The 14,118-nt window shown below is 44.4% G+C and overlaps 1 protein-coding gene across 1 annotated transcript; it reads left to right on the top strand.

The window, feature by feature from the left end:
* Positions 1-1,408: 1,408 nt before the first annotated feature.
* On the top strand, positions 1,409-10,961 carry LOC127831250 (uncharacterized). The gene is made up of 2 exons (XM_052356231.1): positions 1,409-1,477; positions 9,360-10,961. The coding sequence occupies exon 2, from the start codon at positions 9,375-9,377 to the stop codon at positions 10,959-10,961; it is 1,587 nt and encodes a 528-aa protein (XP_052212191.1). The 5' UTR covers positions 1,409-1,477; positions 9,360-9,374.
* The last annotated feature ends 3,157 nt before the right edge of the window (positions 10,962-14,118 follow it).

Genomic DNA, 14,118 nt, shown 5'->3' with positions numbered 1-14,118 from the left:
GCATTTATGGTAGAGTGTATTCAAGTGCATACGTGTGCATTTGGTAGAGTTGCCTGAAACATGCTGCAATTCCTGTTAATAAATTATTGTCCCCTACCGGTTTCATTGGAGGGGACTTATGGTTTGCGCTCTGTCTGCAGCGTTCGACACTAACAGGAGTCCTGGAGTCCGAGACTCCGAAAAATAAGACTCGGACTCCTTGTTTTTGCGTGAGAGGAGTCCATCGAACTTTTGTGGATCCGAAAAATGTGCCACAAATCATTATGCTTTAACACATTGACAAAAACAAAAGAACAGCGTTTTTCCTCACCACTTTGGGAATGGTACCGGTACTGGTCAAATTGGGAAAATAAGCAGCATTTTCATCCAAATTGGGAAATTTATTATGGAATGAGTGATGTATTGGACGTCATCATTGATGACGTTCATTCGAACGAATGATAAAGGGGGCTAAGTTTCGTTAAGCTGGCGCATATAGTCGCGATTTGTGGCGCTTGAATACTGGCCGAGCACGTTTGCTGAAATTTGACATGTATATGGACAAGAATGCGATCTACCTGTTGGCGTAGGCGTTATACCTGGGAAAAATCAAGTTTTCGAGTATTTTGCGTTTAAATATTTTTATGGGAAAGAGCACGCGCGCATGACGTCATGAAAGGCGCTTAGGCTAGCTTCCATCTTGCTACGAAACAAAGAAACTGACGTTACGCGTTATTAATTTAATATAAAGTTAGGCGTTTAATCGATAAACAAAGACGTAATAATTGTGTTTGAATATCAATCGGAAGTACACATGCATGTCTTTTGTGCACAGTGTGGTTATTTAATAAACATGACATAAATCTATGTGTTATTCAACGTATTGTGTGCGACGAGTTGAAGAGAGGTTTACACGGCTAGGCTTTCCGAGATAAATGTAAGTACACACTGGTATTAGAATGGTATTCTATTTATCCGATAATATCTTGAATATAAATGATATTGAGACAATTATATTATTAGGGTTTAATAATTTATTATTTAATCAATAAATAAACGCGAGCAGCAAATCAATTAATTTCGTTTATAGTGGAAACCGAAAGTAAACAAAGCAACCGTCAAAATGGCTGACGACATAGCAACGTAGGAATTAACACTCAGAAAATATTTACAAAATAAGATCATCAGAAATGATATAAAGTGAACGCTAATTCGCTGTTTTGACGATAAGTATACGATCTATTGAAAAACCATAACATTTGACATAAAAACACCCGCGGATAATCCGATATGGAAATCTTCAGCGTAACGAAATAGCAGACACCACACAGCGTCTCATCTGATTCTACGCTGTGTTGTGACGTATCCAGTACGGTACGGGCGGGTATGGTAAGTACGGGTTTTACCCTCACTCTTGCGGAAGTGGGGTATACAAATTGCTTTTCACGGTCTCTTACGATCCAGCACTAGACGAAGCAAGACGTGTCCTCAGGAATAGGTATATCCCAAGCCCTGGCCTGTTTCTACAGTGTAATAGTTATAATACCACTAGGTTTACTTTATTGGCGACGAGGTACAATTGGAAGTTACTGTGTACAGTCGGTTTTAATAATTATTTTTCACTTTTTTCCAGAACATCCGGTTCGGTACGTTTTGAAAAGTGGGTGGGGAAATTGTGGGTTTGAAAATAATTAGTTGATTGTACAGCAGTTTCGAGGTGGGGGTTAAGGTTTAACACTGTAGTAAGGAGTATCGGTGTAATTAATTAATTAATTACACGGATTTAAGTAGCCAGGGAGTCTGTCAACAGTATTAAAGGGACAGTGTTGGGAAAATTGTAGAGAAATAAGTAAAGCCAAGATATTTAAATATTTGGTCTATTTGTTTAAGCTGTGTCTTTTAGTCACGCTGAAATCATTTAACTGTCAAGCTGTGTCTTATAGTCACGCTTGGTCAGTGTATTTGTGAGGTCTTAGTCTGTCTAGCAAACCGTTTAATTGTCAAGCTGTGTCTTATAGTCATGCTTGGTCAGTGTATTTGTGAGGTCTAGCAAACCAGTTAATTGTCAAGCTGTGTCTTATAGTCACGCTTGGTCAGAGTATTGGTGACTGATAGTGCAAAGGTAAAAACCTTAGTGTCCGTAAAGGTGACCGGAGGCTGTGAAGTCCTACATCCTAATATCCTTTTACGTATCCTTTCTTAAAAAACATTGTTTGGGTAATATAATTTTTTATTGCAATTAAAGTAATTTACACTCTATTGAATATTTTGGTTTGGTAGTTCAATAAATAAAACAGTAGTAACATTGTTTTTGTGTGTTGGTTACATTCAATTGGCCCTGCACTTGTTTCTTCAATAAAAATGTCTATCAACGTGAATACGGCATCTGTGCTAGAATTAATGCAAATTCCGGGAGTCGGTGAGAAAATTGCTACCCTTATTGTGGAATTGCGCTCCTCGTATGGGTACGTCACCAAAGAAGTGCTGCATTTAGCCTTGCGAGGCAAGATGACGTCAGAAGTGTTAGCCATGTTGGACTTTTCTGAGCCAAAGCCTGCATCTCGAAATTTGATGGATTTTGAAGGCTGGTCTACGCATGAAGATCTGAATGCAATGGCTGCAGCACTCCCTTCATGTCCGGTGCGCTTGAACCCCATACCTGTGTCTACGAGTACAAGACTATCGGTAGCATACACACAGTCGTCATGGATAACCACGACTGCCCCAATAATGTCCTCGTGGGCGAACCCGCCATACAGTAAGGTATCATGGCCTGGTTTAATGACACAGACTAAACCAATGGTTCGTCATTACAGTCCTGTGAAGTTTGAAGATGACCAGGGTCAACGTTCGTGTACGGGTAGTTCAAGAACCAGCTCATGTTCTCCGGTTCGGACAAGTATACAGGTTTCAAAGACACGGAAATCAATTTGTAAGGAGGAGTCATCGGACCATGAATATGGGAAATTAGGGAAGTCTAGCTCTCGCAGTGCTGAACAGTACCCAACACCAAGTTCTAGAAAACATCGGGACAGTGAACAAAGTGATGCGGGTGGACCACGGAAGCGGACAACCGGAAGTGAAAGTAAAAATACTGAAGGTGGTAGGTCTTATAGATCACCATCTCCAAGTAGATCACATTCATCAAGGGACAGCAGAGAGTCTAAAAGCCACCGGAAGGGGACAACCGGAAGTGCAAGTAAAACTACTGCAGGGGGTAGGTTGTATCGATCACCATCCCACAGTAGGTCAAGGTCACCAGAAGACAGAAAAGGTTCTTCAAGCAACCGGAAGCGGACAACCGGAAGTGCACGCAGAAGTACTGCAGGTGGTTGGTCTTCTAGATCACCATCTTTCAGTAGGTCAAGGTCACAGGAAGAGAGAAGAGAATTTTCACGTAACCGGAAACGGACAACCGGAAGTAGGAAAAGAACAACTGCAGGGGGTAGGTCTTTTAGATCACCATCATCCAGTGGATCACAGTCACCAGAAGATAAAAGAAGGTCTTCACGTAGTATTCGGAAGTCTAAGACTTATAGCGACAAAGAGCACCGGAAGTCACCAACAAGAGATGGAAGCAAAGATAATGGAAGGATTTATAGTTCTCCATTATTATCATCTAAAAACCGGTCGACAGTTACACCCAGGACAAACAGACGACAATCAAGAAGTAAAAAAGTAAAAGGGCATAGATCGTCGTCCAGTTCTGATTCAGATGGAAGTGTAATACCACATAGATGTCCCTCAGTACACATGAAAAGTAAAAAGAACACAAGAAGGGCACATTCACGTCGGTCATCAAGCTCAGACTCCGAATCAAGGTCAAGGTCACATAAAGAAAGAGGTTATTCTCACAAACGTAGCTCTCGAAGACAGGGTGATCCTCGAAAACATCCGAAGGCGTTGCGTTATGATGGGAAAACCAGTTGGCTATCCTTTAAGCGAAAGTTTGAAAGTTTTCAAAGGGTGATGAATTGGTCGGAAGACGAATGTAAAGATTATCTGTTGTGGAGTTTAGAGGGCAAGGCTCTTGACTTCTTCACTATTACTACAACAGAAAATGAACGCTATTCATTTCGTCGTTTAATGAAGTCCTTGGAGTCTCGTTTCGGTACCAAGGAACTTCGTGAGACGTCGAAGGCGAAGTTCCGTCAGGCTGTTCAAGGGCATGAGGAGTCGCTGGAAGACTGGGCTGACCGTGTGCTTACTTTAGCCACACCAGCGTTTACGGACCTTCCAGAAGACCATATGCGGTTAGAAGCGATTTCCCGGTTTTGCCAGGGTTGTAATGACAGAGAGGCAGCCAAGCATGCTTGTTTAGAAAATCCTTTAAGCATGGAAGAAGCTCTCGACCTGGTTAAACAGCACCAATACATATCGCTGGCTGTAGATGGCAAAAAGAACAGACGGGGCCGAGAAGACGTTTCAGTAAACGTGGTGCAGGCATCTTCAGAAGCAAAGACAGAAGAGCTTATAGCATCTGCTTTGAAAGAATTTGCCAAGAAAATGAACATTACCCCGCCTTCAGCCGTGGTAAGAAAGACACAGCCTGGTTGGAAGCCACAAAGATGGGGGCCTTCAGCCGGGGTAAAGGAGACACAGCCTGGTGGGAAGCCACAAAGATGGGGGCCATGTTTTCACTGTGGAAGGATGGGTCACCGGAAGAGAGATTGTATACAATTTCAGGAATTGTTGAAGAAAAAAGGATATAAGACCGAACGTTTAAACGACAAGGGGCTGGACGGGAAGACCACACGTCCGAGCCCACAAAAGTGAAGACTGATGGTCTACCAGAAAGGTCGGTTGGGAAGAGAGAGATAGGGGCGACTTCTAATGGCAGGGTCTGTGACTCGCCAAAGGTTTTCAAGAAATCCCAACAGATGATATCTCAGCAAAAACACCAACAACATCAAAGTATAAAGAGCGTTGATGTTCCTAAACGACCAGTTAACTGTGGACCACAAGTGAATCAATCAGCTGTTACAGATTCATGCGGTAGGGTCTTTGACTCGCCAAACATGTTAGAAGTACCAAAACAGGCTGAGGAGGGGAGTAGTCAGAATAGCACACAGTATACTCCGCCAGTTTCAGTAAGAAGTCCTGTAGGTGGGGCCTGTGGCTCGCCTACATGGAAAAAGCAAATGCAGAAGGATCCAGTGAGTCAACAGGAAATACAGTCCAGTTTGCGTCAAAGTGATGACGGTAAAGATAAGGAGTCCACTGAGCAGGGGACAAGCTCTGGAGGGCCAAGTGACTCAATAAAGATATGCCGGGTACAGGCAGGTTCTTCTGTAGTGCAAATCACGGTTGGTGATTTATTACTGAATGCAAAGTTGGATTCGGGGGCAGAAATTACGATTCTTTCTTCAAGAATGTATGATAAGTTGAAGAAAGCTCCGAAAAAGGTCCAAGATGTAGTAATGCAGATGGCTGACGCAGAAACGGCTCTTAAAGGGTTCATAACAGCACCTATAAGTATGAAATTGGGCAGCCGTTGCTTCAAAGAAAGGATTTATGTGGCTCCAATTGTCGATGAAATGCTTTTAGGGCATGACATTTTGCATCATCTAGGAGTATTGTTAGATATGCAATCAGACACGTTGATACTGGATGGGGAAAGAATACCAGTTAGCTCTAGTTTCAAAGAAGGGAAGCCGACGGTGGCTAGAGTGATGTTGAAAAAGAGAGTGGTGGTGCCACCTTATTCGGTGGTACGCTTGCCTTGTAAGTTAGATGCACCCATGCCCAGTGACTACGTTGTCGAATCGTTGGGGACACTTAAAGTTCTGATGCCAAGGACAGTTATGGCAGCCAACAGGGATCCATTGGTGTGTTTCATCAATGTTAAAGAGACTTTTGCAACATTGAGGAAGAACACGTTGATTGCAATGGCTTGTGAGGTATTTAGTTACCTTGAAGGGTCACAAGAACCTGATGTTTCTTATAGTAACTCAGGGTTAAATGTCTCCGCAGTAAGTGAGAACCAGTTAGGGGAGATGAAGACATCTTGTTATCAGCTCCCAACACCAGAAACAGATGGGAAATCTAAAACTAGCCTTCCAGAACATCTTAAAGGCCTTTATGAGTCATCCATTACATGCCTCAATGAAGAACAAAGCCAGAAATTGTATGCATGCTTATCGGAATATCAAGATGTCTTTGCACAAGATGATTTCGATTTGGGAACTTTTACGGGAATCGACCACAAAATCGATACCGGAGATGCAAAGCCAATTAAGCAGCGCATGAGACGAACACCGGCTTGTTTTGTAAATGAGGAAGAAGGGCATTTAAGAAAAATGCTAGATGCAGGCGTTATTCAAGAATCTGTTTCTGATTGGGCGTCATCACCAGTTCTCATACGGAAAAGAGATGGTTCGGTCCGGTGGTGTATCGACTACAGAGCCTTGAATGAAGTGACTGTTAAAGATACATTTCCATTACCGTTGATTGAGGATTGCCTAGACACCCTTGCGGGAAACCTGTGGTTTTCAAAATTGGATGCAAATTCCGCTTATTGGCAGGTTCTGGTCAATCCTGAAGATCGAAAGAAGACTGCGTTTGTGACCAAATATGGGTTGTTTGAACATGTGCGTATGGGTTTTGGAATGAGCAATTCTCCCGCCACATTTTCCCGGGTTATCAACCTGGTATTGCGTGGGCTTACATGGAAGACGGTGCTTGCGTTCTTAGATGATGTCCTGGTCCTAGGTCAAGATTTTGATAGTCATTTGAGAAACTTGATAGACACTTTACGTCGATTCAGACAACACGGTTTAAAGTTGAAGCCCCGGAAATGTATTCTCTTTCAACGGGAAGTGGAGTTTTTGGGCCGGACAGTTACCAGTAACCAGCTGAAGATGACTTCAAAAGATATACAGACAGTTGCGGAGTGGCCCGTTCCAGTTTCATCGAAAGATGTAGAAAGGTTCCTTGGATTGGCTAATTACCATCGTTCATTTGTTAAGGACTTTGCACAATTGGCTCAACCTTTATACAATTTAACAGGAAAGAATAAATTTCGGTGGAATGAGGAAGAACAAGAGTCTTTTGAGGCATTAAAGAAGGCACTTACTCATCCGCCAGTATTGAGCCTTCCAAACAGTAAAGATCCATTTATTTTGGATACAGATGCTTCAGACGTGGCCATTGGTGCTGAACTTATCCAGTTGCAAAACGGGGAAGAAAGAGTTATTGCTTATAGCAGTCTGTCTTTAACCCCAGAACAGCGAAAGTATTGCACAACCAGAAAGGAACTATTGAGCATTGTAAGATTTACCAGTCATTTTCGGTATTATTTGCTGGGGCAAATGTTTACAGTGCGAACAGATCATTCCAGTCTGACGTGGTTACTGAAGTTCAAGGATCCCCAAGGACAGTTGGCTAGATGGATTGAAGAGTTGTCCCAATACCACATGGTTATTCAACATCGGCCGGGTAAGAAACACGGCAATGCAGACAGTTTATCCCGAAGGCCTGATGATCTGGTTCCCTGTTCGTTTTACGTAGCGGGTATTCGTCCAGAGCACTTGCCATGTGGGGGTTGTCATTACTGCAAACGTGCGGATGAGCAATGGGGTAGTTTCACTGAAAATGTGGATGATGCAGTTAATTTGTCAAATTTCACAAATAACCAGGTGAAGAAGGTTTTGGTGGAAACTGTATCAAGTACAAGTTCCAGTTTCAGTGCGCAAGTTAATGATAATGGTTTAGTCCATAATGAGGATTTAGGATTGAGTGAGGCTCATTTTGATATCATCAACGTGAGTGATCAGTGCATTAAAGTGTGTAATGTAAAGGTGATGCAAGAAAGTACTGCAGAAATACCTACGTGTTGGGGTTTTACCCTGGAAGAACTACAGGTTGAGCAGAGTAAGGATAAAGATTTGACCATTATTATCGAGTGGCTGTTAAAGGGCAATGAGCCTGATGAAGGAATTTTATTCCTAGCCAGTCCAGAAGCCAAGTACTACTGGGTGAATAAAGAACTGTTCCAGTTATCGGATGGTGTGTTGTTTAAACAGAAACTGAGCAGTAAAGATCTGGAACTAGTGGTACCCAACAGCCTTCAAGAACAAACGTTGGTGTGGCATCACGATATACCATCATCAGGTCATCAAGGTGTGGCTAGAACTAAAGCAAAGTTGAAGGAAAAGTTCTTTTGGGTAAGATTGTCCAAGGACACTGAAACCTTTGTGCTAACCTGTCCCGTGTGCAATAAGAATAAGAAGAACAAACACTACGGGAGGGTCCCAATGACTATGTATCAGGCTGGAGCCCCGATGGAGAGAGTGCACATTGATTTCATTGGCCCATTACCCAAGACCAAGCGAGGAAATGAACACTGCCTGATGATGGTAGATCAATTCACGAAATGGGTGGAATGCATACCATTACCCTCACAGAAAGCGGAAATAACTGCTCGGGCAGCAGTCGACGAGTTTTTCTCTCGATTTGGGTTCCCTTTACAGTTGTTCTCTGATCAGGGGCGTAATTTCGAAAGTAAACTGTTTGAAGCATTGTGTAAAGCACTTCATATCCATAAGGCAAGAACTACACCTTATAGGCCTTCTGCAAATGGACAAGTGGAACGCTTTAACAGGACATTGATGGATGCTGTGAGGTGTTTTTTGGGGAAATCTCAAATGAAATGGGATCTGCATGTGCAACAGATAGCTGGAGCAATTAGAGCCTCAGTAAACAGGAGTACTGGTTTTACCCCAAATATGCTCATGTTGGGCCGAGAAGTTACTACCCCAGCGCAACTCATGTTTCCAAATGTGCATGATAAACATGAGGATTGTGAAACTTACGTGGCAGATTTGGTTAAAACCATGAAAGAAGCTCATGCGTCAGCTAGGTCCACATTGGAGACTTCTCAGAAACGCATGAAGCACTATTATGATCTACGGATCTTACAGCGCCCATATTCAGAAGGAGATGTAATATATCTTTTAGATACTGCAACTCTGAAGGGCAAGGCTCGTAAGTTGTGTTCACCTTGGAAAGGCCCAGCGGTTATCGTTAAGAAGTTGTCGGCTTACCTGTATCAGGTACGTTTGCGCAATTCTGTATCGATAGTAAACCACGATAGGATGATGCCATGAAGAGATCGCAGTCTCCCAGAATGGATTGCCAAAATTAAAAGGGGAGAGATATCCGGAACTCCAGAACAAGAAAGTGAAGTGGATAATAAAGAGTACTGTGTTTGCAGGAAGCCGTATAGCGGTAGATTCATGATTCAGTGTGATTTCTGTGAGGAGTGGTATCATGGATCATGTGTCAATGTAACGGCGACAGAGGCGCTTGAAATAGATAAATACAAGTGCAGGGCCTGTAAACAAAAATGTTAAGATGCTAATTTAGAATTTCTGTTTCAGATTCTATCAGCAGATATGGCATCAGCTAAATCCACTAAAGATTTTCTGTTGGTAGCTGAAGACTACCTTAGTCGTGGTCAGGTGTATAGACCGGCAGGAGAGTTTGTCAAGAAACTGGCATTGTGTCCAAGTTGTTGTGGGGGAAAAAAGGAAGTGGAGCTTTTATTGGGAGTGGTCAGCCGGATGGTAGCTCTGGTAAAATCACAGTCAAACAAGCCTGGACGGCGGAACGTAAAGCCTAACACCGCTTGGCTGAAGGAAACTGCACAGTCACTAGAGACGTACCAGCTGGTCGGCCGTGATTGGATAAGTTCTCACGTATGGAAGCTCCCATCATTACCTCCACCCAAACAGCAGGAATATGATCCAACTAGGGGACAGAGGGATATCCGATACCCTAAAGTAGCAGAATTGTTACAAGCACCGGGGGAGGATGAAGTCTTGGACTATGAGGATTTGGATGAGGAAAAGTTGTTGGCCTCACCCGTTAACAGTAACAGTACAGCAGGAAGTCCTCGTAGGTCGCCTCGACTCCTGAAATCTGCCTCTCATACTCCTGAAATAAGGAAAGCTCCCACAAGTACGGAGACCAAGCCCATGGAAGAGGAAACGGTGGTGACTTGTAGTCCAACCGCGGATCGCCCTACAGAGGCCCAGCCCATGGAAGTTGACGGCACGGTTGTGACTGGTAGTCCACCCAAGGACCGTACTTCTGAATTGCAGGACAAAACAGCGGTGAGGGCTTGTAGCTCCACCCTGGATGTTTCAAGAATGTCAACTCTCCAGAAAGAGAAAGTGCAAGTGGCAAGTTCAGAAGGGGCTTCTAGCTCTTCTGAGGACCGGTCTCGATTCCAGTCGGCGGGTGCGCGTCCGAAGACTTATAGTCGTCGCGATGTGGAGGAGCCCGTTCGCCATGTACCGATGAAGAACCCGGAGTACTCTGTACGGACATCAATCCAGACAGGTGCAAGGTCAGAAGGGGCTTATAGCTCTTCTGAGGATCGGCCTCATCGGGTCCAGTGGGCGGACTCACGTCCGAAGGTTTATAGTCATCGGGATGGGCTTTTAGGTAAACCAGTTACGCTGGATGAGTTGGTGGCGTTTGTTGTGGTGCAGAAGATGCTTAGCACATTGGACAACACATCAATCTCGGAGCGGCAGGAGGCAGCTATGAAGGAGTTTTGTAAATTCCTTCATGAGCCTATTCCAGAGAAAGTTACCTTGGTACCGTGCAACTCTGTTGGTGCGCTACTGCACTGGAAGGTCTTGTTACTCCTTGCAGCTAGTTTATCAGAGGAAGAGAGGGCCTATTGGGTACTTAACTTCCAGGCCCCTGAAGATGCACAGCCGGTTGCCGAGGCCATACCAATCCAGCCTAAGTATCCTGAAGCGTTTGACGCCCATTTCCACCTTGACAGGACACTGCACAGGTTACAGCTTCAGCAAGGGGGAATGCAGGACATGATGGATGCAGTTCCGGTAGAGGAGAGTAGGCGAACATCCCTTGTAGGGGGCGTCTCTATCTACTGTGACCCAGAAACCTACCCGACGGATCAGCACCTGCGTGATTTGCCTAATTCGACTGTCTATATCATCATCTGATATGTCAGAGAATGTGTGTCTTCTATTCAAGTTGAACTCCTGCAATCTCCTTTTAACACTAGACACACTGATGCCAATCATTGAAGCAATGTCTTTGTTTGAGAAATTCATCTCGAGCAGTGTCTCTAGCTGGTCACGTGAAACAAGGTACTTTGGTCTGCCAACTCCACCACTCTGGACATCTGGCCTAGCAACACTTTGTTCTTCTGCATTCCTACAATCGCAAACATACATTATAATTATTTAAAGGTAAAGATATTGTGCAAAATGATGGTTTCCGGGCTCAAAGCAGGGTTTTTTGGCCCAATTTATATGTTCCCAATCCCAAAATTTATTATTTTTTTCCCAAAATGTGGCAAAAAATTCCCAATTTCCCCCCCCCCCCCAATTTTTTTTAAAGAAGTGTCTAATGCGTATTTTATCTCAATTTTATTTCAATTACATCTAACAAAGTATTATATGATTTTGTTCTTTTAATTTGAATGATTATAAAGAGTTATGTCAAATTTAGTATTTCCCTAATCAGTGGACTTTTCGTGTGGAAAAAAAGGCTAATGAATTTATTTTCCCAATTTCATGAAAATGCAGATAAAATTCCCAATGCCAAAGCCATGGGCTATCTTCCCAAAAAGTGGGAAAAAAATCTGCAGAGGGTCACTCAACCGATTTTTCTATAGGGTGGAGCGGCTGGTATATCTGTTACCCAACCCGTATCTTATACCGGTATTTGAAATCATCAAAAAGTATAAATCATTACATATTTTAAGCGAAAAAGGTATACCTTATCACATATTTTTTATTCATTGTATGCATTTAATCAATTACAAGGAAAATGAATGTTGACGCCATAGCGGAGAGGGAAATGCAGCCCTTGCCCATGCAGAAAATCGGTTGGGTATGAAATTCAAAGCTGGGGTACATTGTACTGTTACTAAAGGACCAAACTGGAAATAATTGCCCCGCTGACATAGGCCACACACACTCAAAATTATGTTTTAACATAATTTCTTCATTTATTAACCGGTTAACTTCAAATTGAAACTGAACATTTCTTATGACAGGATTGCTCCCAACTATCCATGACCCCATTACCCATCCTCTAATATATAATATAATAATGCTCGGTCTGACAGATTTTTGGATCTTGTCAGACCAACTGTCAGTTATTTTTTCAGAGCTTTCGCCAAGTCTACTAAAGTAAACCTACTCTCACCCGTTAACAGTAACAGTACAGCAGGAAGTCCTCGTAGGTCGCCTCGACTCCTGAAATCTGCCTCTCATACTCCTGAAATAAGGAAAGCTCCCACAAGTACGGAGACCAAGCCCATGGAAGAGGAAACGGTGGTGACTTGTAGTCCAACCGCGGATCGCCCTACAGAGGCCCAGCCCATGGAAGTTGACGGCACGGTTGTGACTGGTAGTCCACCCAAGGACCGTACTTCTGAATTGCAGGACAAAACAGCGGTGAGGGCTTGTAGCTCCACCCTGGATGTTTCAAGAATGTCAACTCTCCAGAAAGAGAAAGTGCAAGTGGCAAGTTCAGAAGGGGCTTCTAGCTCTTCTGAGGACCGGTCTCGATTCCAGTCGGCGGGTGCGCGTCCGAAGACTTATAGTCGTCGCGATGTGGAGGAGCCCGTTCGCCATGTACCGATGAAGAACCCGGAGTACTCTGTACGGACATCAATCCAGACAGGTGCAAGGTCAGAAGGGGCTTATAGCTCTTCTGAGGATCGGCCTCATCGGGTCCAGTGGGCGGACTCACGTCCGAAGGTTTATAGTCATCGGGATGTGGAGCCTGCTCGTACAGTAAAGATAAAAAACCCGGAGTACCCAGTGGGGATTTTGAAAAGGAATTTTCCGGTGGGAAAGGGAGAAGAGTTGGTAATTTCCATGCCAGTGCTTAAAAGGGTTAAGACCTGCGATCTCCTTGCCCACGCCAAAGAGAAGGCTGAAGAGCGCCGGGAGGGGGAGAAGAAACGTAGGAATCGCGGGATGGAAAAGACATGCTGGGTGCCGGGTTGTATGGAGAAGGCGAAGTATTTAAAAGCCCATGCTTTTATTGTGCACATCCCTTCCATATTCAGCGAAACGCTGGATTCTACTGATGAGCGATTACTCAGAGGGAGGAGGAGTGCACTAAGTCAGGCAGGAAGATGGCTTTTAGGTAAACCAGTTACGCTGGATGAGTTGGTGGCGTTTGTTGTGGTGCAGAAGATGCTTAGCACATTGGACAACACATCAATCTCGGAGCGGCAGGAGGCAGCTATGAAGGAGTTTTGTAAATTCCTTCATGAGCCTATTCCAGAGAAAGTTACCTTGGTACCGTGCAACTCTGTTGGTGCGCTACTGCACTGGAAGGTCTTGTTACTCCTTGCAGCTAGTTTATCAGAGGAAGAGAGGGCCTATTGGGTACTTAACTTCCAGGCCCCTGAAGATGCACAGCCGGTTGCCGAGGCCATACCAATCCAGCCTAAGTATCCTGAAGCGTTTGACGCCCATTTCCACCTTGACAGGACACTGCACAGGTTACAGCTTCAGCAAGGGGGAATGCAGGACATGATGGATGCAGTTCCGGTAGAGGAGAGTAGGCGAACATCCCTTGTAGGGGGCGTCTCTATCTACTGTGACCCAGAAACCTACCCGACGGATCAGCACCTGCGTGATTTGCCGCAATACATCTCCGTTGGGGTGGGTATCCATCCACGTCATGCGCGTTATAGCGTTGTTCGGGTTAATCAGGCAGTGGGAAGGTTCCAGAACCTGTTAGCGAATCCTCGCGTGGCGGTTTTTGGGGAGGTTGGACTTGATCACTCAGAGCCCATGAAGTACTGGGCATATCAAGTCGAGATGTTGGAGAAGATGTTACCGTTCTTGGAAGATAGACATGTGCTAGTGATTCACTGCCGTGGAATGGAGGGGGATTGCGGTACAGAAGCGTTTCTCCTGCTCCTCCATGTCCTGAAGAGGTATGTGCGGACGCATCATCCGATACATCTGCATTGCTTCACTGGCAACAGGTATGTCCAGGATCGGTGGCTAGAGGGGTTCCCACGGACATACTTTGGGTTCACCAACAAGGTTAGGACATTCTCTCTGGACCAGATCGCGGCTCTACAAAATGTCGAAGATAGTCGCCTTCTCCTGGAGACGGATGCTC

The sequence above is a fragment of the Dreissena polymorpha genome, chromosome 5 (assembly GCF_020536995.1).
Source record: "Dreissena polymorpha isolate Duluth1 chromosome 5, UMN_Dpol_1.0, whole genome shotgun sequence".
NCBI classification, from domain to species: domain Eukaryota; kingdom Metazoa; phylum Mollusca; class Bivalvia; order Myida; family Dreissenidae; genus Dreissena; species Dreissena polymorpha.
Note: the sequence above shows the minus strand (reverse complement) of the source record. Positions and strands in the feature narration are given on the sequence as shown.